This window comes from Phocoena sinus, chromosome 19 (assembly GCF_008692025.1).
Source record: "Phocoena sinus isolate mPhoSin1 chromosome 19, mPhoSin1.pri, whole genome shotgun sequence".
NCBI classification, from domain to species: Eukaryota; Metazoa; Chordata; class Mammalia; order Artiodactyla; family Phocoenidae; genus Phocoena; species Phocoena sinus.
This window is the reverse complement of record NC_045781.1, coordinates 45,786,839-45,810,233: the sequence shown is the minus strand read 5'-3', so window position 1 is coordinate 45,810,233 and position 23,395 is coordinate 45,786,839. Positions and strand designations below refer to the sequence as shown.

At 53.0% G+C, this 23,395-nt stretch overlaps 1 protein-coding gene and 3 non-coding genes across 6 annotated transcripts in view; 2 read left to right on the top strand and 2 right to left on the bottom strand.

Annotated features, from left to right (window-relative positions):
• VAC14 (VAC14 component of PIKFYVE complex) overlaps nt 1-23,395 on the bottom strand; it is a 97,890-nt gene that overhangs the window by 68,169 nt on the left and 6,326 nt on the right. For all 3 annotated transcript variants that reach the window (XM_032611798.1, XM_032611797.1, XM_032611799.1), the window contains exons 2-10: nt 17,266-17,416; nt 16,795-16,962; nt 15,922-15,984; nt 15,279-15,386; nt 14,615-14,724; nt 14,221-14,327; nt 13,089-13,223; nt 12,471-12,623; nt 6,368-6,431 (exon numbers count right to left, since the gene is read on the bottom strand). In XM_032611798.1, coding sequence (XP_032467689.1) covers nt 6,368-6,431; nt 12,471-12,623; nt 13,089-13,223; nt 14,221-14,327; nt 14,615-14,724; nt 15,279-15,386; nt 15,922-15,984; nt 16,795-16,962; nt 17,266-17,416 — 1,059 coding nt within the window. The remainder of the gene's footprint in view (nt 1-6,367; nt 6,432-12,470; nt 12,624-13,088; nt 13,224-14,220; nt 14,328-14,614; nt 14,725-15,278; nt 15,387-15,921; nt 15,985-16,794; nt 16,963-17,265; nt 17,417-23,395) is intronic.
• TRNAG-GCC lies at nt 11,411-11,481 on the bottom strand. The gene has a single exon. It is a non-coding gene; the product is annotated as a tRNA-Gly (tRNA).
• On the top strand, nt 20,031-20,101 carry TRNAG-GCC. The gene has a single exon. It is a non-coding gene; the product is annotated as a tRNA-Gly (tRNA).
• Nucleotides 20,715-20,785, top strand: TRNAG-GCC. The gene has a single exon. It is a non-coding gene; the product is annotated as a tRNA-Gly (tRNA).

The window sequence follows — 23,395 nt, the reverse complement described above, 5'->3', positions numbered from 1 at the left end:
GAGCCTCTGGGTGGGGCTGCCACTGAGATCTCCCCAAGAGCCATACGTCTGGAAGTTCTGGGGTCTTTGGTAGCCTAAGACAGATGGGGAAACTCCCCCACAGACAGACAAGTCCAGGGTGGCAAATGCAGCCTCCCGGACAATCTCTTAAGCTCTCTCACACTCACTGTCCGACAGAAACATAATGCGAGTCACATATAGAATTTTATGCTTTTCGGTTTTATATTAAAAAGTAGAAAGAAAACAGGTGAAATTAATTTTAGTGATATATGGTAATTAACCCAATATACCCCAAATATCACTTCAACACAGAATCAATATAAATATCAATATATAGATTAGTAATAAAGCACATTATATTCTTTTTATGTCCGGAGTCTTTTAAACCCAGTGTGTCTTTCATGCCCTCAGCACCCTCAGCTCAGATGGACCACGGCGCACACACTGGGCAGCACACGTGGCAGGCTCTGCAGGGGCAGGCTGGCAGGCCATCCCAGGGCTTCCCAAGCATTTTCTTTTCTTCTCTGACAATTTCCTAGACACTCCTCTCCCTCCTCCGATGGCCAGGATTTACTGTCTAATCTCCAAGTTCCTCTTTTCCCCATAGCACTGGCCTCCTACTGAGCACCTTCTGGGGTGCTCTGTAAGCTCTTCTCCTTGGGTGGGCAGGAACTTGGAGATTAGTGTCTCCATGGCTGGAGACACTTCAGATGCCTACCTGCAGCCCAAGGCCTTAACAAAGCGAGCTCGGAAAGCAGTGGGGAATGAACGGAAGCCCCTTCCCTGCCTGCTCTCTCCTGACCCCGTGAACCCAAGGTCTGCAGTGAGTCCCTCTCCACAGCAGGAGCTGCCACATGGGGCCCAGGGTGCCATGAGTGCCCCATGTCTGGCAGGTCGCTGCCCCATTCTTAGCTGAAACAGCCCTCAGGAGGGAGGCCTGGGGGACTCAGGGCTGCACTGATCTAGCACAGCTGTGTCCTGCTGGTGGGGAGGAAGGCAGTGCCAAACCCAGCTCCCCCATCCACCCTGCAGTTCAGGCCCAGTGGGGTGTATGAACCTTGCTGGGGTAGGGGAGACAAGATGACACACGGCTCTGATAGCAGTGATGACGGCGATGGCACTCAAAACGATGATTACTCGTGTCCTGCATAAATACTCTGTGCGAGGCGTCAAGCTGAGCTCTACCTGCACGGCCGACTCACTTCCCTCGAGGGCCCTACGCCAGCAGCAATGCTGTTCCCATTCTGGAGACGAGGGAATCAGAGCACAGAGACGTTAAGTAACCTCTCCACGTTACACAGCTGGGGAGTGGCGGAGCTGGCAACTTGAACGCGAGCATCCGAGTCCAGAGTGGCCTCACCCACTGCATGGCACTGGCTCCTAATGGGCCGCACTCAGGAGAGTCCACGGCAGCACCATTTCCGCGCGAGAGAGGACACTGGGGAAGCCTGGTGCTGATCTGTGTTTGGAGTGGGGGGGCGCTCCAAATCCAAGTGGCCCAAATAGGATCCCGAGATGCCAAGGATAGACAGTCGCTCGGCCAGCCGGGCTCCTTAACTCACAGTGGTCCCGAGATGCTCCTGGCCAGCTGAGCATCTCTACTGAGGGCAGAAATCGATGCCCGTTATGGCATCTCCCTCAGGTGGCGCTCTGTTGGGGCCAAATAACAAAGGAAGGATTTCATGGAGCTGGTGTATAAACTGGCAGCACTGTGTGTGCTAACAGTCTCCGACTTTCCCCACAGCAGCCCTCCCCAGACACGGGTACCTTTGGACTGATGGTGAGGCAGGGGTCAGCTTCAAACAACCAAGAACTTCATGGCTGAAAGAGGCTCCATAGTTCATGTAGACCATGCACAGATGCACAGATGGTCAAAGTCCTTTGATGCACAGATGAGGCAGTATGGGGCCTGTCCGAGGCCATGAGGCATGGAGAACTCACTCCCTCAGCTGGAGACGCTCTCCCTGGCTCCCACTTCCCTTGGCTGGCTGGAGGTGAAGGCCATGGTAAGCAGGCACGGCCCAGGGCACCAGGGAAAGGGAGGATAGATGATCCTGCCCGCCTCTGAGGGGACAGCTCTCAGCTGCTACGCCGGGTGGGCTGTGTGTGCTGGGCTCCGCGCGTGCTCGGTGGGAAGCCAGGACTCTGGAACCTGGGCCCCTCCTAGAGCGGGCACGCTGCACCCTGTGCTCAGCTCCTGAGCTGCTGGGCTGGAGCCGGAGGTGCGCTCCCTCTGCCCTGGTTTACTTTACCCAGAAAGAACAGAACGGAGCTCACTCACAGTTTAAAACACATTTCTGCACCGGTTCCAAAATGTCTAGACTAGTCACTCTTGAGGGCTTCTGAGTTATTTCAAAGTGTCTCCAAAACTCCATTTTCACGGAGCATTTTCTCATAAAGCATCTCATAATGAAGGTCTTACAAGTATATGTACTACGACTTCTAAATGAATGGTGCTACTGTGGCTATTAAAATATTGATTTATTGAATACGGCTTCTGATACTTCTAATACATCGTGATAAAATCCAGCGCTTCTCTCTGGGAAGCAGCACTTTATTTCTGTAACATCTAACCCTTGATGGCACTCATATGTTACGGCTCTAATCAAATTAGAACAAAGGTAAATCTAAAAGGGAACTGTTGCTGAATTCAAAGTTGTTTTTTATAAAAGATCTTTACTAATTCTTTCAATCAGCAGGTGCTATAAGTTGGGAAGCACTGATTTCTAGATCTTTCTGCTTGCCTTATGCAGCCAGCTATACCAGAAGACCCATACTAAATGTCCCCGATGACACTGGTCCTCAGCGAGGCCCAGGGCTTCAGAGTAGAAGCTTGTGCCCATGGCAATGCCTGTCTGGGGCTCCTGTATCAGGTCACAGGCCAACATGCAAAGCTCCAGCAACTCTCCAACTGTGACTAATGAAGCTGAAATGCGTGGGCCTGGGGGTCAGACAGACTTACTAGCCTGAATTCCAAGCTCGTCACTAGCTAGCTGAACAACTTTGGGCAAGAAGTTAACCTCTCTGGGCCCGTATCCTCACTTGTAAAATGGGGATAATGACAAGGTTCTTGTAATAATAATTGTAGCTGAAGTGTGTAAAGTGCTGTCTGTGGGTGAGGCACCATTCTGTGCTCTTTACATGCTTTGACTCCTTTAAGCTCCATATACTACTACAGGATGAGCAGATCATCACACCCAGTTTACAGATGAGGAAACAGAGGCAGGGAGAGGTTAAGCTGCTTGCCCAGGGCCACACCGCCAGGCATGGTGAAGTCAGGATGTGCGCTCAGGCAGTGGGATTCCACGGCTCAGAGGATTCACGGTGATGAAGAATGTGCCTGGTGCACATAGCAGCATTAGACAGGGAGAGAAGGAAGGGGAGGGACAGAGAGAAAGAGGTGTATACTATTCTTCCTTAACCCTTCCCTCAGCTGCAAGCACGCTGCCTCCATCCCTCTTCCCCTGTCCTCCTAAGGAGTCCGGTTTCCAGCTCCGTATGCATTTCTCATACTCCTGGAGGGTGGAGGAACCCAGCCTCCGGTACCTGGAGCCCTTCCTCACTACGATGACCTCGTAGCCCCTGCTCATTCAGATAGCTCTCCCCTGTGGCTACTGCTCACCCGGGGCCGCCTGGGGCTTTCCCAGCATCTTGGGACAGAGGGGACATGAGGAGGAAGAAGAGGCTTATGCTCTTGGGTTGTCAGTTACTCTCCCTGTGTTTAGGGCCAAGTGAGGATTTAGAGATTAAAAAAAAAGGTCTGGGGTGCAAGAATTGGCTTCGAGGAGATCCCTGAACCCCTGAAAGTGTATTTAGAGTTTTGTGAATAAGGGAGAAGGCCCAGAGCTTTCATCAGATCGAGTGTCACCTCGCTGACAGTGTTCTGCCAGGGGGGGATGCTTCTCTGCCATGGGAGGGGACCCCAATTGGGCTGCTGCCCTAGGCTGGCCTGAACTTAGTGAAAGTGGCACCCGCGGGCAGTGCCCTGGGCGAGCGGCGCATCTGGAAAACCACAGGGTGGGTTATGTTTCTCAGTGTCCCTGGAAGATGCCATCTTGCCCAAGCTCAGTCCCCCTCTGGCAGCACCAACTGGTGGAAGTAGGCACCCCACCCTCCTGTCCTCAGCTGCCGTCTCCAGTGGGTGGGGGGCCGGGCTCAGGTTCCACGACTCTGAAGGCCGCCCTCCTCTCTGGCATAGCTAGTGACTCAGATCGGCAGCTGCCACGAGGAAACCTCCGTTCGAGGGAAACAAAGCACTAGATAACTCGTTCTCATTTGGTTTTTTAATTTCAAAGACAGGACTGGTGTTTGCTGCTGAACAACGGGTATAAATCAAGGCACTGGTTCCAGCCAGGTGGTTCCCGGCTGCAGCACAGGAACCAAGGCCTCCTTCAGGCGAACGGACCACCGCCTCCCGCGTGAGGGAGGTCTCTGCTCCTCCTGGACCTCCCCAGCCCCCAAGGAGCATGATCATCCCCTCCCTGTGGCCTAGATTAGGGACAAGTCTGCAAGAGGCCCTTCTGTTGCCAGTTTTGGCCCCCTCCCTCACCGACCCTCCCCGGCGCCGCCAGAGGGGCTTCTAAACCACAGGTCTGTCCCCCTCACTCCCAGGGCCCTCAGAACTAAAGCGATTCCTCTACGGGACAGGCCAGTCCCCCTGCATCTCCATCCAGACCTCTCCCCCGAGTTCTGGAATCCAATATCCAAACCTGCTTCCTTAAATGCTCCTGGGGGATGCTCAGAGCCGCCTGGAACCCAGCTCTCGATGGGCCCGCTCACACACCCGTTCCTCCTTCCGCCCCTGCTTGGGAAATGATACCACGATGCCCTGATCTGGCTCAAGCCCCAAATCTAGAAGTTCTTCTTTCCCTCATTTTCCTCCTCTCATGCCATCCCATCCCTCGGCAATTCCTGTCAATTCTACCTTCAAAACAGATCTCAAATCTATCAACTTCCTCCACATTCTGCCACCTCTTCAGTCTGAGCCTCTATCCCGTCTGACCGGGATGTGGCGGTGGCCCCCTGACCGGTCTGCACCCACCCGAGTCCCTCCTAAATCCATTCTCCACACAACAGCCCCGACCTCCTGTCCCTCCTCAGCCCTAAAGTGGAGATAATGCTACTACTGACCCCACGGGATTTAAACGTCAGCAAAACCTAACGACGCAACACAAAGCTTTGGGCACAGCCAGGCCCCGGAAGCCCTCCCGGAGCGCTCATGGTTGTCAGCCAGTGTTCCAGCGAGCCTCAGCTGGGGCGCCAACGCTTGCCCCCAACACCGTCTGAGCCCTCAGCAAAACCACCACTACCCTTACTTCTCTGCCTCCCCAGTGGAGAACCTCAAGATCAGGGACCACATTCAGGGGCCATATCTTTATCTTGGAAACTGCAGGGCTGAACACAGGCTCTGGACGTGTGTGATGACTGGCTAAAAACACATAAATGAACAGTGTTTATTGGCTTGCTTGAACAATGTGGGAGAGGTCTTAGGAACAGTCCACATTTATAGTCAGTACTCACTTTGAAAACACCCACAAGGTCCTTAGAGATAAGAATAAAGAAATGATATAAAAGGAGAAAAGATCCTAAGGGTCTGAGGAGAAGAGAGTCTCTTGGGGTTGAGTGTATATTTTCTCTTCATGAGTGACCCGTTCCCCCAGGGTCCACATTCAATGTTGAATTCAGAGGGAAGAAACCCCTTATAGGAGAACCTCCATCTATTCCAACCCCACAGCCAATCCTTCCCAAGGAAAAAGTGACATGGGGCAAGTCCAGGGGACGCAGACAGGGACAGAATGGTGATGATTCCCTCCCAGGGCAATGTCATCATCCTGCAGAGCATGGCGGGGGCTGGCAAGGAAGAGGATTACGTCGCTGCGCCATTACAGCCTGCACTGCCCCCATGTGGAAGGCTGCACCATTACAGCCGACCTGGCACCGGGGAAAGGACCGCTCTTGCATCCCAGCCTATGCACCCTCCCTGCCTGTGCTCTGGACTCTCCTTGAACGGCATTTCCCTGCTCAGTCTCATCAGCCTCGCGTTATCCTGGACAAGCGAAAGGTGCTGGGCAAAGGCATCTGCGAGCGTCTCCCTGTGGTCATCATGCATTAGCTACACTCTTACAACTTGTATTTACTCACCTCAAACAGCTTCTAATCCCTCCCAAGAGGCCATGTGTCCATCAGAACCGGGTTGGGTGGGCTTTCTTAATATCCTTCGGACTCCCTCATCAGGCACTTCCTGTGTCCCACAAGTAGCGGCCCCAAGCAAAGTCTGCCTCAGGGCTTTGCTGCAGTCTCCTGCACCCAGGGAAGATGGAGGCTGCTCACTTTCCACAAACAGCTCTGGCCAGAACAAACCACTTACCTGGCTGGAGTGAAGACACTGATGCCGCTACTGAAGCTGGAGTCACAAGAACCATCGGGCCCTCCTGGGGAAAGAAAGGGGAACAAGGCACCATGAGAAAGGCTGTTGGAGTCTTCCAAATGAACAAGACCCCTGTCACAAGGACACACAGACCCTCTAGTCCCCCACACCTTGATTCTGGCTCTTGGAAAGGGATGTAACTCTGGAGCCCTGAAGACCCAATGCCTATTCATTCCCCAAAGCTTTTGGACAGTACCCATGCTTGTAGGTTTTTAGGCACAGTGACCTCTCAAGGAGGGGCTCTCCAGGGCTGAACATATCTGGGAAATCTCAGAAGGTGTTGCTGGTTCAAGGACCATGGATGTTAAAAGTGACTTCTGGAACACTCAACATCATAAGCCATCAGGGAAATGTAAATCAAAAGCCCAATGAGATACCATTTCACACCCACCAGGTGGCTAAAACAAAAAAGACAGATATTAGTAGCAAGTGAGAGTGAGAATGTGGAGAAGCTGGAACCCTTGTACATTGCTGGTGGGAATGTGAAATGGTGCAGCTGCTTTGCAAAACAGTCTGGCAGCTCCTCAAAAGGCTCCAAACAGTTAGTTACCATATGGCCCAGCCAGTCCACTCCTAGAGACATGAAAACTTACGTCCACATCCAAAACTTGTACACCATGCTCACAGCAGCACTATTCACAACAGCCATAAAGTGGAAACAATCCAAATGTCTATCAAATGAATGGACAAACAAAATGTGTTGGAGCCCATACAATGGACTATTATTTGGCAATAAAAAGGAAGTACTGATCATGCTACATGGATGGATCTTGAAAACATTATGCTAAATGAAAGAAAGCAGTCACAAAGGATCACATTTTGATCCCATTTATATGAAATGTCTAGAATAGGCAGATCTATATAGACAGAAAGTAGATTAGAGGTTGCTGAGGACTAGAGGAGACAAGGGTGTGATGGCCATTTTCATAAATTAAAAAAAAAAACCTTTTAAGATAATTTTAGATTTACAGAAAAGTTGCAAAAATAGTATAGAATTCTTGAGATTCTTCATCTAGCTGCCCCTAATATTAGTATTGTACAAACCCATAGCTCAATTATCAAACAGGAAAGTAGCATTGATAGTTTTGCTAACTAAACTACAGACCTAATCCAATTTCACCACTCATGTCCTTTGTTCCAGGATCAAATCCGGAACCCTGCATTGCATTTAGTTCTCCTGTCTCCTTGGTCCCCTCCAATCTGTGATAGCTCCTCAGTCTTTCCATATCTTTCATGAACATGCTTTTGAAACCCTTGGTCAGTTACTCTGTAGAACATCTCTCCATTTGGGCCTGTCTCATGTTTTCTCATGACTAGGCTAAGGCTATGCATTTTTGGAAAAATGCTACTGCCTTCTCAGTACATCAAATCAGGGGTACATGATGTCTATCTTTCTTTACTGGTGACGTTAACCCTATTACCCAATTTACGGTAGTGCCTACCAGGTTTCTCCCCTGTAAAGTTACTATTTTCTTTTTGTAATGAATAAATATCTTGCAGAAGATACTTAAGACTAGACAAATATCCAGTTTTTTCCCCTCAAACATTCCCCCACTGTTTTTATCATCCATCAGTGGATGTTGCCTACAATTAGTACTATGGAGTTTGACTAATGGTGATTTTCTATATTCCTCTTTCCTTCTACATTTATTAACTGGAATTCTTCTATACAGAAGAACTGTTCCTTCTCCGTCATTTACCTATCTATTCATCCATCCATCCATTCATTCATTTATATCATCACTGACCCATACATATTTATTTTATTCTGTGGGTTACACATTAAAACTATCATTATTTATATTGTTTTTCAAATGGTACCAGCCCTGGCCTCCTAAAAGTTTTAAATTATACAAGTAACACATAGTTTTACACTAAAAATTCCTAACACAACAAGGCAAAGCCCCCTTCTCTCTCATTTATTTATTTATTTATTTGGCTGTGTTGGGTCTTTGTTGCTGCACGCGGGCTTTCTCTAGTTGTGGCGATCGGGGTCTACTCTTAGTTGTGGTGCGCGGGCTTCTCATTGCAGTGGCTTCTCTTGTTGCAGAGCACAGGCTCTAGGCGTGTAGGCTTCAGTAGTTGTGGCACGTGGGCTCAGTAGTTGTGGCTCATGGGCTCTAGAGCGCAGGCTCAGTAGTTGTGGCGCACGGGCTTAGTTGCTCCGTGGCATGTGGGATCTTCCCGGACAAGGGCTCGAACCCGTGTCCCCTGCGTTGGCAGGTGGATTCTTAACCACTGTGCCACCAGGGAAGTCCCCGCCTTCTCTCTTTAACCTTCAATCTTACTTTATGGGCAGGTAACTCACTAATTTACTGGTTAGGCAAAGGTCCCTCTCGTCTTTTCCCAGTCTTACTTTTTGTTTTGTAAACGTAAATGGGATCAGAGTCTATCTTCTGCAACTTGCTTTTTTCACTTCCTACTGTGTCTTCAAGCTGCGCCACTCCAGTTGTAGACTATGGATGTTCAAAGTCCCCCAGTAAAGGGGGCCTTGAGTTCCACGCTGAACAGAAAAGCTCTGAGCTGCCGCCTGTCCCCTCTGGTCCCAGAGGCCCTCTGTGGGACATGGCACAGCCCAGAGCGGGCAGGAGTAGCTGTGGGCGCCAGCTGGGCCTGCTGAGCTGCCTGCCGTCCACCTGAACAGGCCTGGGGAAAGGTGAGGAGGATATGCGGGGTAGCATGGGTGGGCCAGCTGGGAGCAGCAGCTGGGGTTCCCTGCCACTGGTGGCCTCCCTCTCTCCTGCCTTTTGGAAACACACGCATTTATAGATGAAATGATAGCATGTCAGAAACCGGCTTCAAATTGACTTCGATTATTTCCTAATTTTCACTCTTAGATCTCACCTGTGCTTCCTTCCACATGGGTGTGGGCACTTCTCCAGGATCCATTAGAGGGGGCTGCTGCGGGGGAGGGTCAGGCACCTGCTGCTTTAATAGCTGTCGCCAAGCTGCCCTTTAGGAATGTTCTCCTGAGCAGTCATCCCCCGCACCCACCCAAAGCCTCACACTGGGATATTAGTAATCTTTCAAGTGTTTGCCAAGTTGATGAGTAAAAATGAGACACTGTTTTACTCTGCAATTCTGGGATACCCAGGCAAACTGAGCATCTTTGGTTGCCCTTTTGTATCAATTCCCAGACTCAGGAGCCCCTGGGCCTGGGTTTGAGCCTGACTTTCCAACTCATTCACTGTGTGACCTTTGGCAGGTCACTTGCCTTTGCCCCCATTTCCTCACCTGTATAATGTGCTAACGCCACTGCCTGCACCAGAGGCTTGTTAGGACAGTAAAGGAGCCTAACACTTGTTAAGATGAAAAACCTGACCCACATTTATATTTATTTCCTAAGGATAAATTCTTAAATGTTATGATACACACTGCCAAATGTATCTACCAGACAACGTATTTAATGTATTTACTCTCCACCTTCCAGTAGGAACGTCTGTTTTTTCCAAAATCTCTCCAGGGAATGTGTATTTCTCTTATAACCAGAGTTAAAAATGAGGGTGGGGTTAGGGGAGAGTGGAAGCGAAGGAGAAAGAGAAGATCCAGTTCAAATAACCTCCACGAAGCCCGGCCTGGTGCCCCCAGTCCTCTGCGACCACATCCGCTGTCACACGATCACTCCTCTGAGGACCTGTCCCTGAACTCCTTGCAGGCAGGTCCTGGGTCTGATTCACTTACATGTGCAGTGTCCAAAGAGGGTGCTGATACACGCAGTCCCATCAAAGCTTTGCAAATGGGCGGATTCCATTTCATGCTCACCCACGGAGGTCACCAGTCTTCCACTGGAAACCATGTTTATAGATCTGCTCCTCACTCACCACATGAAGTTCCACCCCTGACCCTCACCGATCCCTCACTTGGGACCCATCAGGGGCCCATTACCACCTGGGCAAAGCTGATGATAAAAGATACGGGAGCAAAAGCCCTGCCCCTGACAACCTTGCTAAGTTGTGGGTCTCATTATAAACAGACATTAAAACAACTTGACACTAAAGCACCTGTTATTGGGAGTGTGTGGCCTATGCCGTGTGCTAAGAGCTTTACATGCAAAAATCTCCGAAACTCACAACCACACATAGGTTCGGTGTTATCACTGTTGCCCTATTCAATGAATAAGGAACCTAAGGCATAGAAAGGCCAAGTGGCTTGTCCAAGGGCAACAGATATGAAGTCAGCAGGGCCAGGATGCACAGGCGGGCAGTTCTGACTGTGGACTCCAGTTTGTGACACCTGAGATAATCAGGGGACGTCATGGAGGGGAACTGGGAGGATGCATCAAACGCCTAGGAACTCAGAATCGGAGAAAGGATACTGCACTGTGGACCCCCCAAGCAGCAGGGCAAAGGGGGAGCAAGAGCAAGTGGAGGGGGCTGGGAGCAGTGTGACACGAACAAGGGCCTGCCCTGCCTGAAGCCTCGTGGTGAGGGGAGAGGGAGAAGCACGTGCATGTGCAAGCGTGTGTGTGCGTGTGCTCGCGTGCAGAGGGCCTGGCTGACGGGCCTCACTGTGGGGCTTGCCCGGAGGTGTGCAGTGGAGAACGCGGTGTGCTGTGGGACACACAACGCAGGCTGAGTCGGGGACAGGGGCACTAGAGGAGGGAAACCAGACAGGAGGTTCCTGCCTTTGCCAGGCTGGAAGAGTGGCACAGGGTCAGAGTGAGAGTAAGCAGGAGGGCTGGATGAACGCGTGGATTGAGGAACTAAACCCTGACTCTCTTGGATTGCTGGTACCTTCGTAAAGTGGTGGTTAGTTACAAGCTGAGCGCGTCTGGAGTGGATGTGGAGCCCCAGAGTTAGCTGCGGCCATCTCTGGCAACTACTATAAAGTGAGCTCTGCATCTGCTGAAGTGCTGTTTATGAGGCAGTAAAACCTGAAAGCAAGCTGCCTGAATGTATCCTGATTTAGGATAAGATTCTCCTGAGCCGGGAGCTGTTTTTAGGAATGTTTAGGAAAACTGTCTAAATAAAAGGTTAAATGAGCTGCATTGGCCGGGAATCGAACCCGGGCCTCCCGCGTGGCAGGCGAGAATTCTACCACTGAACCACCAATGCTCCAGCTGAATGCCGCTCTGCCCGCAGCTGTTTTGCTGCTCTGGCACACAGTGGCACTGGCACGGCTGTAACCTGACACCTCAGATGGTCCAGCATGGAATGCTGCTCCATTCTGCTGGCCAAACCCATGGGAGGAGGCCCATGGGGCGCACATGCCTGACATTCTGCTCCGATGAAAGGCAACAGGGGAAAAGGCTTTAGAAATTCTTTTGGCTTCTGGGGGGCAGGTTCCAGGCCGCAGTCTGTTAGCCTTAACGACCGGAGTAGTTTCTGCATCAATTTACTCTTTGGCTGACTCTGGAAAGGAGAACATCACTCCAGAGCTGATTGGTGACATCTCAGTGACGACAGAGGCCCAAGAGATTAGAAAAGTCTAGAGTTCTAGAAAACATTTAGAGTCAAACTCCAGACTCCAATCGGCATAAAAGTGGTTTTCTTCATGTTAAGGATAAACAAGACGTTAATGTTAAAGGAGTTTGAAGGAGAGCAGAATTCCCAAGGACCAAATAAACCACAGCTGGAGCTTCCTTAACCCTCCCACCCTGAGAATGACTGGCACAGGAAAGGCAGCCAGCTTCCGAGTCACTGGATGTCTACCGCCAAGACTCAAGTGAACCCTGCAGACTGTACTCCTGCCACGCTCCAAACCTTTCTACATCGACTATAGCTGAACCCAGAAAAAGAGTAAAGAAAGCATTAATGCTCTTTGAGGCAGAAAGGGTGAAGAGCTATGGGTTCTGGAGGCAGACTGCCAGGGTTCAAAGCTGCCAGACCGCCAGATCCTGGCGGTGGTACTTATCTTCCCTGCGCCCATCTGTAGAATGAAGGTAACAGCAGTTCCCACCTCACTGGGCTGTTATTGGAATCAGGAGTTAAGATATGGAAAGCAGCCCTGGTTGGCTGAGTGAGGCCCCAGGTCAGGTTCTACAACCTCTGGGTCCCCGTGGCCCTCCCTGGGAGGTGAGGGGCAGGAGGCAGAGACCACTTACCACTGGCGGTTCCCTCCTGCTTTGCCAACGAGTCATCAGGGTTGGGTTCTGCCTGCTTCTGAACCACTGGCTTGGGCTCGTCAGGCTCGTCGTCCTCGGGGGTGACCAGCTTCATCAGGCTCTGGTTGCACACGTTGGCCACCTCCTTGATGCCTGAGTCCACTGATGTAAGGAGCAGCCTGATCCAGGGGTATGTTAGTGGGCAGACAGGTAGGCTGAACTGAGTCCCTGTTCTCCCTGCCACGCTGGGCTCCCCGCAAGAAGCTCCTATGTCTCCTCACAGGGGCCCTTCCTGGTGGACCTCTCATCAACAGGATTTCTTCCACCCAATGCGGGGCAGTGGGAGCTCAAAGACTTGGCACCTTGGGACCTGCGAGAGCCTCTCCAGATCTGTAAGTAACCAGGTGAGGTTTGGGGATGGCGGCATTAGCGCCACATCCCTAGTGCTGCCCTGGCTCTCCCTGTCCATGTTCAGCTCCACCTCTTGCTGCTTTGATGCCTGGGGAAATGTGGAGGTACGATGGATCCTAAGGGAGCCCCCATCCCCCACTCCAGGGTCCTGCAACTTTATGGCCCCCTTTGGGGCTTCTCGTGTCCTCTCTCCAGAGTGAAGGATACTCTTCTTGCGGTCATCGTAGGCCAGGCAGGGCAAGACAGCGGTCAGGATCCCAGAGGAGTAGGGCAGCATCACCCGGCCGGCCAGCTGGATGAACTCCCGCATCCAGCACATGGCTGTCAGCTGGATCAGGTCGTCTGGAAGGAGAATTGGTGGGTTCCAGGGGGTCCGCATGAGCAGCCAGAGCGCCCCTCCCACTGACCATGTCCACAAATGGGACTGGAGAACCGGAGGGCACCTGAGGGCTGGCACAGCTTCGAGCCTCACGAATACTCTCGCCCTTGCTTTTTCCTTCCAAAGGAATATACAGGTACCAGGGTGACATGGAATTACAACCCTGTGGCTGATTGTAAGAGTAGCCACAATTCTCTATCCCCCCTGTGTCCACTACCCTGTAATGGGTCTCTGTGGCTTCTCTCATCAAGAGCTGGAGTTTACTTCCCCTGTCCCGGTATCTGGGCCAGCCCTGCTATTTTGTCCAAGAGAAGGTGGTAGAAATGATGGTGTGCCTGGTTCAAGCCTAGGCCTTAGAGGCCTTGCTGACGTCTATCATGCCTCCCGGAATCCACTGATGCCACGTGAATGCACCTGGGCTAACCCACTGGATGATGAGACACCTGGAACGACTGTTCCTGTTGCCACACGTGACAGCTGGCAATAACCAGACATGAGTGACACCACTGACCATGAGTAACACCTCAGCCGACCCTCCAGTTGACTGTAGGCACATGACTGAGCCCAGTTGAGCCTGGCCCAGGGGAGCAGGGCCACCCAGCTGACCCGAAGACTCAGGACAATACCAAGGGACTGCTATGTGAAGTAACTGCATTTTGTGGTGGCTTGATACTCAGTAGAAGCAGAGAGATACACGACCCCAATCTCCAAGCATTTCAATCACAGTGCTAATGGCAAGCTTGCCAGCAAGAAGGCCTCCAGATCTGACTCCCCTCTAGGGTCAGACCAAGTGAAAGGGCCTCCATGTTGACAGAATCAGAATCTCTCCCACAAGGACCCACCACTCCAGGACCCACTGTCACACTGATTCACACTCCCACGAGGACTCTCTCTGAGATGGGGAGACAGAAAGGTGCTTCAGAGAAGGTGGTGGTGGCCTTGGGGCCTTTACACACTCACCCGTGGTCTGGCAGTGGATCACCAGGATGTTGGCCATCTCAGCAAACTTAACACTGGAGGGGTTCTTTTTAATTTCCTTCAAGAATTCTCCAAGGACCACCTCACACCTACCAATGAGCAAAGGAGAAAGGAGACAGCTCATGCAGCCAGAGCCAGAGGAGCCTCCACCAGTGGTGCCATTTCTGCTGTGCTCTGTGGGACACACTTGTCAGATGGACATTTTTCCGAGGCTGGGGGTGGATGATCTCCTAGCTCCTCAAAGCAGGAAGCACACGAGCCAGGAAGAGGACGGTGAATTTCGTGCTCTCCTGCCGCCGCCTGTCTGTTGGGTGTGGGGTACGCGTACATGCCGAGGGGCCCCTGCAGCCGCCCGCCCCTCTCCTCCTCCACTCACATTTTCCGAATCTCTTTGCCGTTGTCGCCCAGGATCTGGAAGAGTCCATCCAGGATCTCCGGCAAATAATCCAGCAAGTTAATGTCTGGCACGGACTCCAGAACCAGGATCTGCCCCAGGGGAGGAAACCATCAGGGAAAGTCACCAGCCAGAGAACCTGCATCTCCTCGCCCATCCTCCGGACTGCCCAGCGAGAAGGGGCCCTGCTGAGGCACGTTTTCACGGCACTGCGGGTGTCCCACGGGGGAGCGGGTGCTAGTAGCTGTTGTTTCTGTTCAATGGGCAGGGGAACGGCAATTTAACCCCAGGGCAGTTCAGATGCTCGGGGGCGGGGCGGGGGGTGCGGGAGGGAACCCATGGGAAAGGTGGGCAAGGCTAGAAGAGGTGTGACAGCTGGAGGAGCACAGCTGGCTTCAAAGGTAAATCTGGGTGTTTCCGGAGACAAGGAAGGAACCACATCCTCTTCAGAGGCAAACGTGATGGGCTTTCGGGGCAAAGCTGAATACATGTGTTTTCGGATTATCTGGTGTCATTGGCTCCTAGAGGGATAACAGTGAGGCATCCCCGCAGCCACAGGAAGTGCCCAGGTGAGCCAGAGAGCAGACCTCACTCAACTAGAGGCTCCTTACAGCTGGAGAAGGAGTGTCGCGGGGCCGGACCTTACCCAGGAGATGATGAACTGCCGGGCGTACTGGTTGTTGGAATAAATCCTCTCCCGCAACAAGGGGATGAAGCCCACCAGGTCGAACTTGTTGCTCTCCGTCACGATGTCCTGTGGGTCAAAGGCATGAGAGCTGCCTGCTGGGGGCGGGGGCTGCCTGACCTGGCTGAATCCCTGGCCCGGGCTGGCTCCAGGGGTCAGGCGGACACAGAGGAAGATGACGGAGCCTGAGTCAGGCAGGAGAGGGCCCCGGAGCATCCCTCCTCACACAGGCCGAAGGACCAGCAGAAAGGATGCACTGAAAGCAGGAATCAAGGTCGAGAGAACTAATCAAAAGGCAAAACCCTGCATCTCTGTGGTCTGGCTCGAATGCCCTGGTGAGCTGAGCATAAACTGCCCCCGTCACTGGGGGCAGGGTGGGGTCAGCATGAGGGGCCATTAGGGGGACAGAATGGTTCTGTATTTTGATTCTGCTGTTGACATAACTCTATACTCTCATCATAGAGCTGTACACTATTCCATTAACTGTATGTAAATGAAAAAAAATTTTTTTAATTACGAAGAGCATCCCAATGATAGAATTTATAAGCTGTACAGATGGAGGAAACAGATGCTAAAAATAAGAGTGGGGACCAAGTACAAGTACCTTTAAGAGGCGGTCTAGGAGCTCAGAGCCGCTCTTCACATTGGGGTCTGGGTCAGCAGCCAACTATGAGAGAGACAGAGGTGGAGAGAGGGTCACTGTCAATATATAAGACAAGGAATCCACTGAAGTCCAACAGCAAAGGCCTTGGGGCAGCCTGAACATCGCATAGGCACCTCTCTCAGTGCACAGATGCAAGACAGGCAGGGGAGGCAAGGGGGTAAAGCAGAACTTGGCAATGCTGCCGAGATGTGGCAGACCCCTGTTCTGCTCAGGGACCGCTGGGACCTGCTGCCACCAGTCAGGTGGTTGCTTCCCGTTGGCCTTCCTCAGGGCTTTCCAATCTTAAAATGCTGGGTCCTCTCTCCACTCCTGGAGGAGGGGACGGATCAGCTGTGAGGCTAATCCTCTAGAAACGACTTCAGGGAGGAGAACTCCATGACGATGAGAGAGGTGCCGATGAGCTACCAGGGAACCCAAAGCCTTCCTAAGCAGAGCTTTTTCTAGAGCTTATGGGCTACGCTCTCCTTGCAGGGGAAATACAGTCTGTACTATGAAATCACCACCTTCACCTTCTATAAGAGAGGTCAGTGCTCTCAAATGACTGTTTTTTCCCCTCCAATTTGTGGTGGACTGATGCTTTTGTAAAATGCACTAAAGATAAATTAATAGAGGTGTGGGGGAAAAACAAACATAAATATTTACAAGCCCATCTAAAAATATATCATTAGATTGAACAGACAACAAGCACCCCTGGCAGTATGTGCTTATCTGCTCCCCTTGCATCTGGGAAAAGGGAGGCCAGCACTCAAGGTCCCGAAAGGTCAAGTCAGGTGTGTTGGGTGCGCTCAGCCCAGTCGAGTGAGGAGCGGTCACCTTGCTCAGCCCGTCAAAGAGCACATTGAAGTGGGGCAGCACAGCGCCTCGGGCCACCTTGACGATGTTGTAGAGGGCCTCACACGCGTAGTAGCGCAGCCTGCTGTCAGCATCATTGAAGCAGGTCAGCACCGGCTCAATCAACTCCTTCAGGTAGAGCCCCGAGTCCTGCGATGGAGTAAGAGCAGAAGCAGCTCAGAATGGGTCAGACCTCGGGGACCCAGCCCTTGGCTCCCTTGGAGACGCTCAGACCCTCGAGTGAGGGCTGGGCTGAAAGACCCTTTGCAAGTCAGCTTCCTGGGATAGGGATCACGCCCAGGACCCTGGGTGCAAGGCCACAGAGCCAGCCTTGAGGTCTGAGATGTGGAGAGAATGGCAATAAAGAAATCACAAGTCTGCAACACCGTGCTGGGGCTCGGGGGTCAGGGTCAAGGCCCTGGCTAGTGTGTACATCCCTCCAGAAGGGCTCACCTTGCCCAGCGCAATGGAGCAGGCGGCCAGGCCGATGAGGCCCCCTTTCCGGCTGTGCGGGTGCTGGGACAGGGCAAACTCCTGAGACAGCGTCTGGATCACATGCTTGATCTGCACGGTGTTGTTCTGGGCCACGAACTCCCGGACCAGCCTGGAGAGGAAGCAGAGAGGGGCTGCAGGACCAGCCTGGAGAGGAAGCAGAGAGGGGCTGCAGGACCAGCCTGGAGAGGAAGCAGAGAGGGGCTGCAGGACCAGCGGGATCAGGCTGCTCCTGCCGGCTCTGGGGCCTGAGGCTGGGGTGAGGGAGGGAGATGACCTGTTTAGAAAGAGGAATTGGGAGTCAGGCATCTCAGGGCAGGGCTTTCCCAGTTCTGCTGCTGACTGGGAGGCGTTGGCTGGGTCATGGTCCTTTCCCTTTTCTGGGTCTCCACTTCCCTTTGTCTATGACGGAATGAAGAACAGTGGGGAACAGTGTCACTTCTGGGAATCTGAGAGAATGCAAGTGAATGTCCTGCTGGGGCCCCAAAACTGTAGTGATCCACCGTCTTCATTCAATACTTGCTCAGTGTTGCAAGCAGCTCATGCACCCAAGTGGTTCTCTGTGTCTGTGTCATTGTTTCTGGGGACGGTGCTGAACTGGGCCTACATCCAACAGGGAAGATCCACAAACAAACAAGGATGTGTAGCAACATGACACAAGCAATACCACAGAAGCAAGAACGCCGCAGGTTAAGTCTCCCTGGGCTGACGGGGAGGTGCCATCTGAGTCAGATCTTAGAGCCATTATAGTAGGCCTTTTCCAGGTAAAGAAAGGAAGACAGGGAACCTCAGGCACAGGGAAGAGCCTGGCTAAAGGCGGGGGCCCCGAAAAGACATGGTGTATTTAGGGAAGGGTGAGGAGTCCAGTGTGTGGAAGGGGTGGCTGGGGACAGTTAAAGGAAAAGACAAGGGCTTCCCTGGTGGTGCAGTGGTTGAGAGTCCGCCTGCCGATGCAGGGGACACGGGTTCGTGCCCTGGTCCGGGAAGATCCCACATGCCACAGAGTGGCTGGGCCCGTGAGCCATGGCCGCTGGGCCTGCGCGTCTGGAGCCTGTGCTCCGCAACGGGAGAGGCCACAACAGTGAGAGGCCCGCGTAACACACACACACACACACACAAAAGGAAAAGACGAGCCGGTGAAAGGTTTCCAGCAATGGGGTGACAGATTTATGTCTATGTTTTGACCAGAGAGGCTGCCTTGGGTGGGGGTGGCATGGTTTGACAGAGGGAGACTGAAACATCTCCAGGGGAGAATACCGCAGCTATCAGGGTCAGGAAGAGGGGCCTGAAATATGGCCAAAGCAGTGGGAAGCAGCAGGGAGAGGGGACAGGGCAAGAAGGGTAGAGACGCCTGCATGGTGCCCACCTGGGGGGTGATGCTAGCAGGGAGAGGGGGTCTGAGGGAGGCAGCGCCTGTGGTCACCCTGGGGGGATGCTCACAAGGCAGGCCCTGCCCGAGTGGAGGGGAGCACAGGGAGGCCCAGCTCTGTCAGGCACCAGGGTCTCCTTTCAGAGCCCAGTGGACGTGAAGATACTCTGCCCTTCGGAGGCTCACAGCATCTCTGCAGTGAGAAGCCTCATGAGGGCCAATGGTGGCATGAGGGGCCCCGATAACCACTGGGAGCTGCGGCCTGGGGCTCAGGGACATCTTCCCAGGAGTGGGAACTGAGCTGGACCTCGGAGGAGGCAGAGACCCTGAGAGAAGGAAACAGGTGTTCTGGGCAGGAGGAAATGTGTGGGCAAAGGCAAGGAGAGAAAAATAGCCAAATTTGCCTGGGGTCCAGAGAACAGCAGGAAATCAACTGGGATGAGCTGGCCCGGCAGCTCAGATTCAGGAGAAGGGATCTCACATTGTGGGTAACAGGGAAGCTGTTTACGGGTTTTGAAGAGATGGTCAAAGGGTGTTTTAAGAAGCCATGAGATGGATGGGAAGGGGGAGACTGTCCCATCATAAGGTGGGAGGGACTACGACCCATGCAGCAGCTGAAGGTGTGACGAGGGACGCCTAGAGATCACAGACTTTTCAAAGTAGCTGCCTGGACTCATTGCCTAATTGCTCTGTGCCCATCACAGCAGGTACACTACTCGCCTATGGCATAAATGGGGGTCTCAAGCTGGCTCAAAGAATTTTAAGGACAGTCAAGTCCAAAAGGTATTAATTAGTTTGTGTGGTTCCAGATCAGTGTCAGGAACCTGCTAGTAATTAGCGTTGTTTAACTAAATGTGCTGTCCTGTGAGGCTGTGACCACTCCTGTAAAAAGGCTGTTCAATGGGGATTACAGGGCTTGATAAAGATTCAATCCCGCAAGTCGTAGGGGGCATCTATTCTGTGCCTGGGACTGTGGCCACAGGTGAATCAAACAGGCCTGACTCCTGAGCTGGCGGATGTGGGAGCAGAAACAGGGATTCCAGGAAGGGGCTATGCAGGTGGTCTGTGAGGGCCCTCTTGCTTTGATCTTTATAGGGTGTGATTCCACCAAGCCCACCCCAGGGGCTTGAGGGCTGTGGATGAACCAAGGGCCTCGGGAGGAAGCCAGTTCCATAAGCGCCCCCTCCCTAAGCAGTGTAATCAGGCACAGCAAGGATGGCTCTACATAAACCGGCTGTATTCTCAAACAGAACAAACCAGCCAGACAACGCCCAGTGATGTGTCAGAGCTCTCTGACTGTCATGACAGACACAGCCTCTTGAGGAAAGCCCTGCAGGTGTGCCAGAGAACAGCCAGAGCATTGGTGGTTCAGTGGTAGAATTCTCGCCTGCCACGTGGGAGGCCCGGGTTCGATTCCCGGCCAATGCAGTGCTGCTTTTTGGCCTCTTCCTGGCAAGCTCCCCCAGAGATCCTGCTGCAGGATCCAGCTCCTCAGTCACGCCCAGCCTGCAGCAGCCAAGGGTGCTGCGAATCTCCGAGCGTACTTCCCTGCTTCGTGAGCACGAACAGCAGCTGGCTTCTCCACAGAGGCACCACTGGCTGCGGGACCCTTCCCCCGGTAAGGGGACTCCTGCTGCACCCCCTCAGCCTTGGCCAGTCTCCAGCAGGAAGCTGTGCTGAAGCCTGTGAGCTGTAAAACAGCTCAACACACCACGTGAATGTGGAATGGGAGGACCCACACTTCAGAGAGGAGGAAGTCCCCAGAGTCTCAGTGGGCTTTTTGCTACTGAGAAGGAACGACTTGAGCTCTACTTCCTGTCCTGACGTCTGAAGGCAAATCAACTTCTCACGGACACACGTAATGCACACATGCGCGCTTGTGCGTGCACACACACAGCCTCCTCCAGCCTTCTCTCCTGCTCTGGAGCCTAAGCCTCTGCCGTTGCAGCTGTGCTGATGTGGCCTTCCATTCTGTGAATCAGCGTACAGACAAGACGACTGGGATTAAAGGGAGGTGCTCACACAGCTGTTCACAGCTGGAGCACTGGTGGTTCAGTGGTAGAATTCTCGCCTGCCACGCGGGAGGCCTGGGTTCGATTCCCAGCCAATGCAGCAGCAAACTTTTTTTTTTTTATCATCCTAAGAGACTGGATTTGACATTTCACACTGCCTACAGCATTGGTGATACAGTCTGAAAAACCTAGAATGACTTTTTTCTAGCCTGAGTTTTCCACACCTGTTTCCTAACCACAGAGACCTAGATCTTGTGTCCCCCTGTTCTTGAGGAGTCCAGGTTGTGGGGATCACCAAAGTTGCTGCAAGCAGCTGTGCCTCCCCTCCTGTCCAGACAGGCTGCCCGGGGACTCTGACTACGATGCCCCGGGGGAAGCCAGGCCGTGTGTGTTTCTGCTCCGTCGGTGTTAGAGCAGCCCTGAGAGTGGGAGTAACGACATTCATGAGGCTCCAGCAGGGCAGCAAAGACCCAGCCCTGCCAGCAGGGCAGCCCGACCTGGAACTCCTCGCCTGTCTCCTTGTTTCAGGTCACAAACGGTCCCTGAGCCACCGGAAAGGGCCCTCCTTCCCACTTGAGAGACAGCAAAGGGCATGCATTTCCTGCCCCTGAGGGGCTCTCTGCCAGAATCCCCTGGAGGGGAAACAAGAGAGGCCTCAAGGACTTTCATGCAAAACAGAGAAAAAAAACCTGGTGAGGACAGTGCAAGGTGAGGAGGGGGCAGGCGAGAAAGAGCACAAGCGGCAGCTTTCGTGGGGAGGGAGTGAGGTGTGGCTTCATGAGGGTCAGCTTTTGAAAGGGGTTCTGAAAGATCAGTAGGTGTTCATTCAGGGTGAGGAAGCCCGGACAGAGGGAACAGCATGAACAAAGGCTCAGAGGAAGGAGAGAGGCACTTGGATTGGCAGCACAAAGGACACAGGTGGAGGAGACGTGGGTGACAGGGCCAGAGAGGCTGCGCCCACTCACGTGCTTGGCAAAGGAAGTGGCCTTTGCTTCTGGTGGCCGTGAGCAGCCACGGAAGGTACGAGTGATCTGCAGCGGTGGGTGGTAGGGATTCGAACAGCGTTTAGGGAACTCTGAAGACTGCAAAGGCTGACAGAGACCAAATGGTGGGAGAGCGTGAGGAATGGGGCACTAACGACGGGTGACAGCGGGCAAGTGTAACAGGGTCTCCTGAAGGGGGAGGAGATGGGCAAGGGGAATATCTGTGTTCAGCACTCCCTGACATTCCCGTTCGCTCTACACCAGCTACAAGGTCCCCCCACCCCGAATCTTACCAGGACGCAACTCAGGGCACCCCAGGCCACTACAAATACAATGGCCCATTCAGTTCCCGAGGGCCTGGAACCCCAAGTCTCTATCTGCTCTTGGAGGAAGAATATTATCAGTGTCCAGGAGATCGAGACAATGACAAACAGTGGTTCCCTGTGGAGGGAACCCTGAGAACATGTTCTCACCAAAACCACCAGTTCTCAGAGCACTGGGCCTGGCCCTGTGGGTCACCCCTGGGGCCACAGGAAGACCTGTCCCACGACCCGAGCCCACGCTCTCTACCTGACAGTCAGGGTGATCAAGACAGGGCCGGCTCACCTCTGCAGTCTCACTGCTCAGCTGCCCAGCACAACTTTCCTCTCCAGTAAGGGCTTCTTACTGGGCCCTGCTATGCTACTCCTTGGACACTTCCTGTCCATTCCACTCCATGGGGAAGCTCCCGCTCCCGTCCACATCCTAGCCAGCCGTAAGTCCAGTTCACATCCAGCCCCCTGCTTTTCCCGACCATCCCAGGAAGGACCACTCCTCCTCTGAACGCTGAAGGACTCGGCGACCCCGCAGTCTGTGCCCAGCACTGCACCATGGAATGTCACGGGTTCTTTCTCACGTGTTTCATGTTTCTAGCTCCACAGCTCCAGGCCAGAGTCCCTGAGGACAGACTGGTGCCACGATTCTCTGCCTCTTGAGCGCCAGCCCTCTCCCCGCGTCTAGAGCTCCCCACACAGTAAGTGAGGAATCAGTAAGCATCTGCCCAGGGACCCATCTGTGCCGGCGGGCGGGGCCGCAGGGCAAGCTGTAGGGAAACACGGGCAAAGCCCCACGCTGCCGTACTGGTGACAAGGCGTGGCCTGCTCATCTACACCTAACCTGTTGGGTAAATCAGAACTGTACTTGGACGGGCCTAACCCTTAGTTTACTATTCAAGTTAGGAGGGACAAAGGGCACCACTACCAGGATCTCAAAACGCACACTGAGAAGGACCAGGTCCCCAGGGCCGTGGCTGGGGACAGATGCCGATGCCAGGATGTGACTTGACATGCGTTTGCCTAGGGGTGAACCAACCCCTTGGGGGTGCCCCAAATAGCCCCCGTCAGCAGGACCTGGTCTCTCCACAGGGCAGAGAGAAAAAGCAACTACAAAGGGAAGCAGAGGAAGTGAAGTTTGAAATCCGGGCATCCCCAGTTCCAGGCTAGTGTCTCTTCAAAAGAACACCCCGTCTCCTCTTTCATCTCCACGTTGTGAGCCACAGCTGGGGGATCTCAACTAGTTCTGAAGTTAATATTTGGCCCAGATCACAAGTCCCAGTGACCTTTGCTAACATTAGGGTCACACGCATTGCTGTTCTATGTCCCAGAGAAGAGATCGGCTTCTGCTTCATTTCTCTAAAAACTCTGGCTGATGAAGTATCCTCTATAGAGATTGCTCAGAGCCTCCATTCT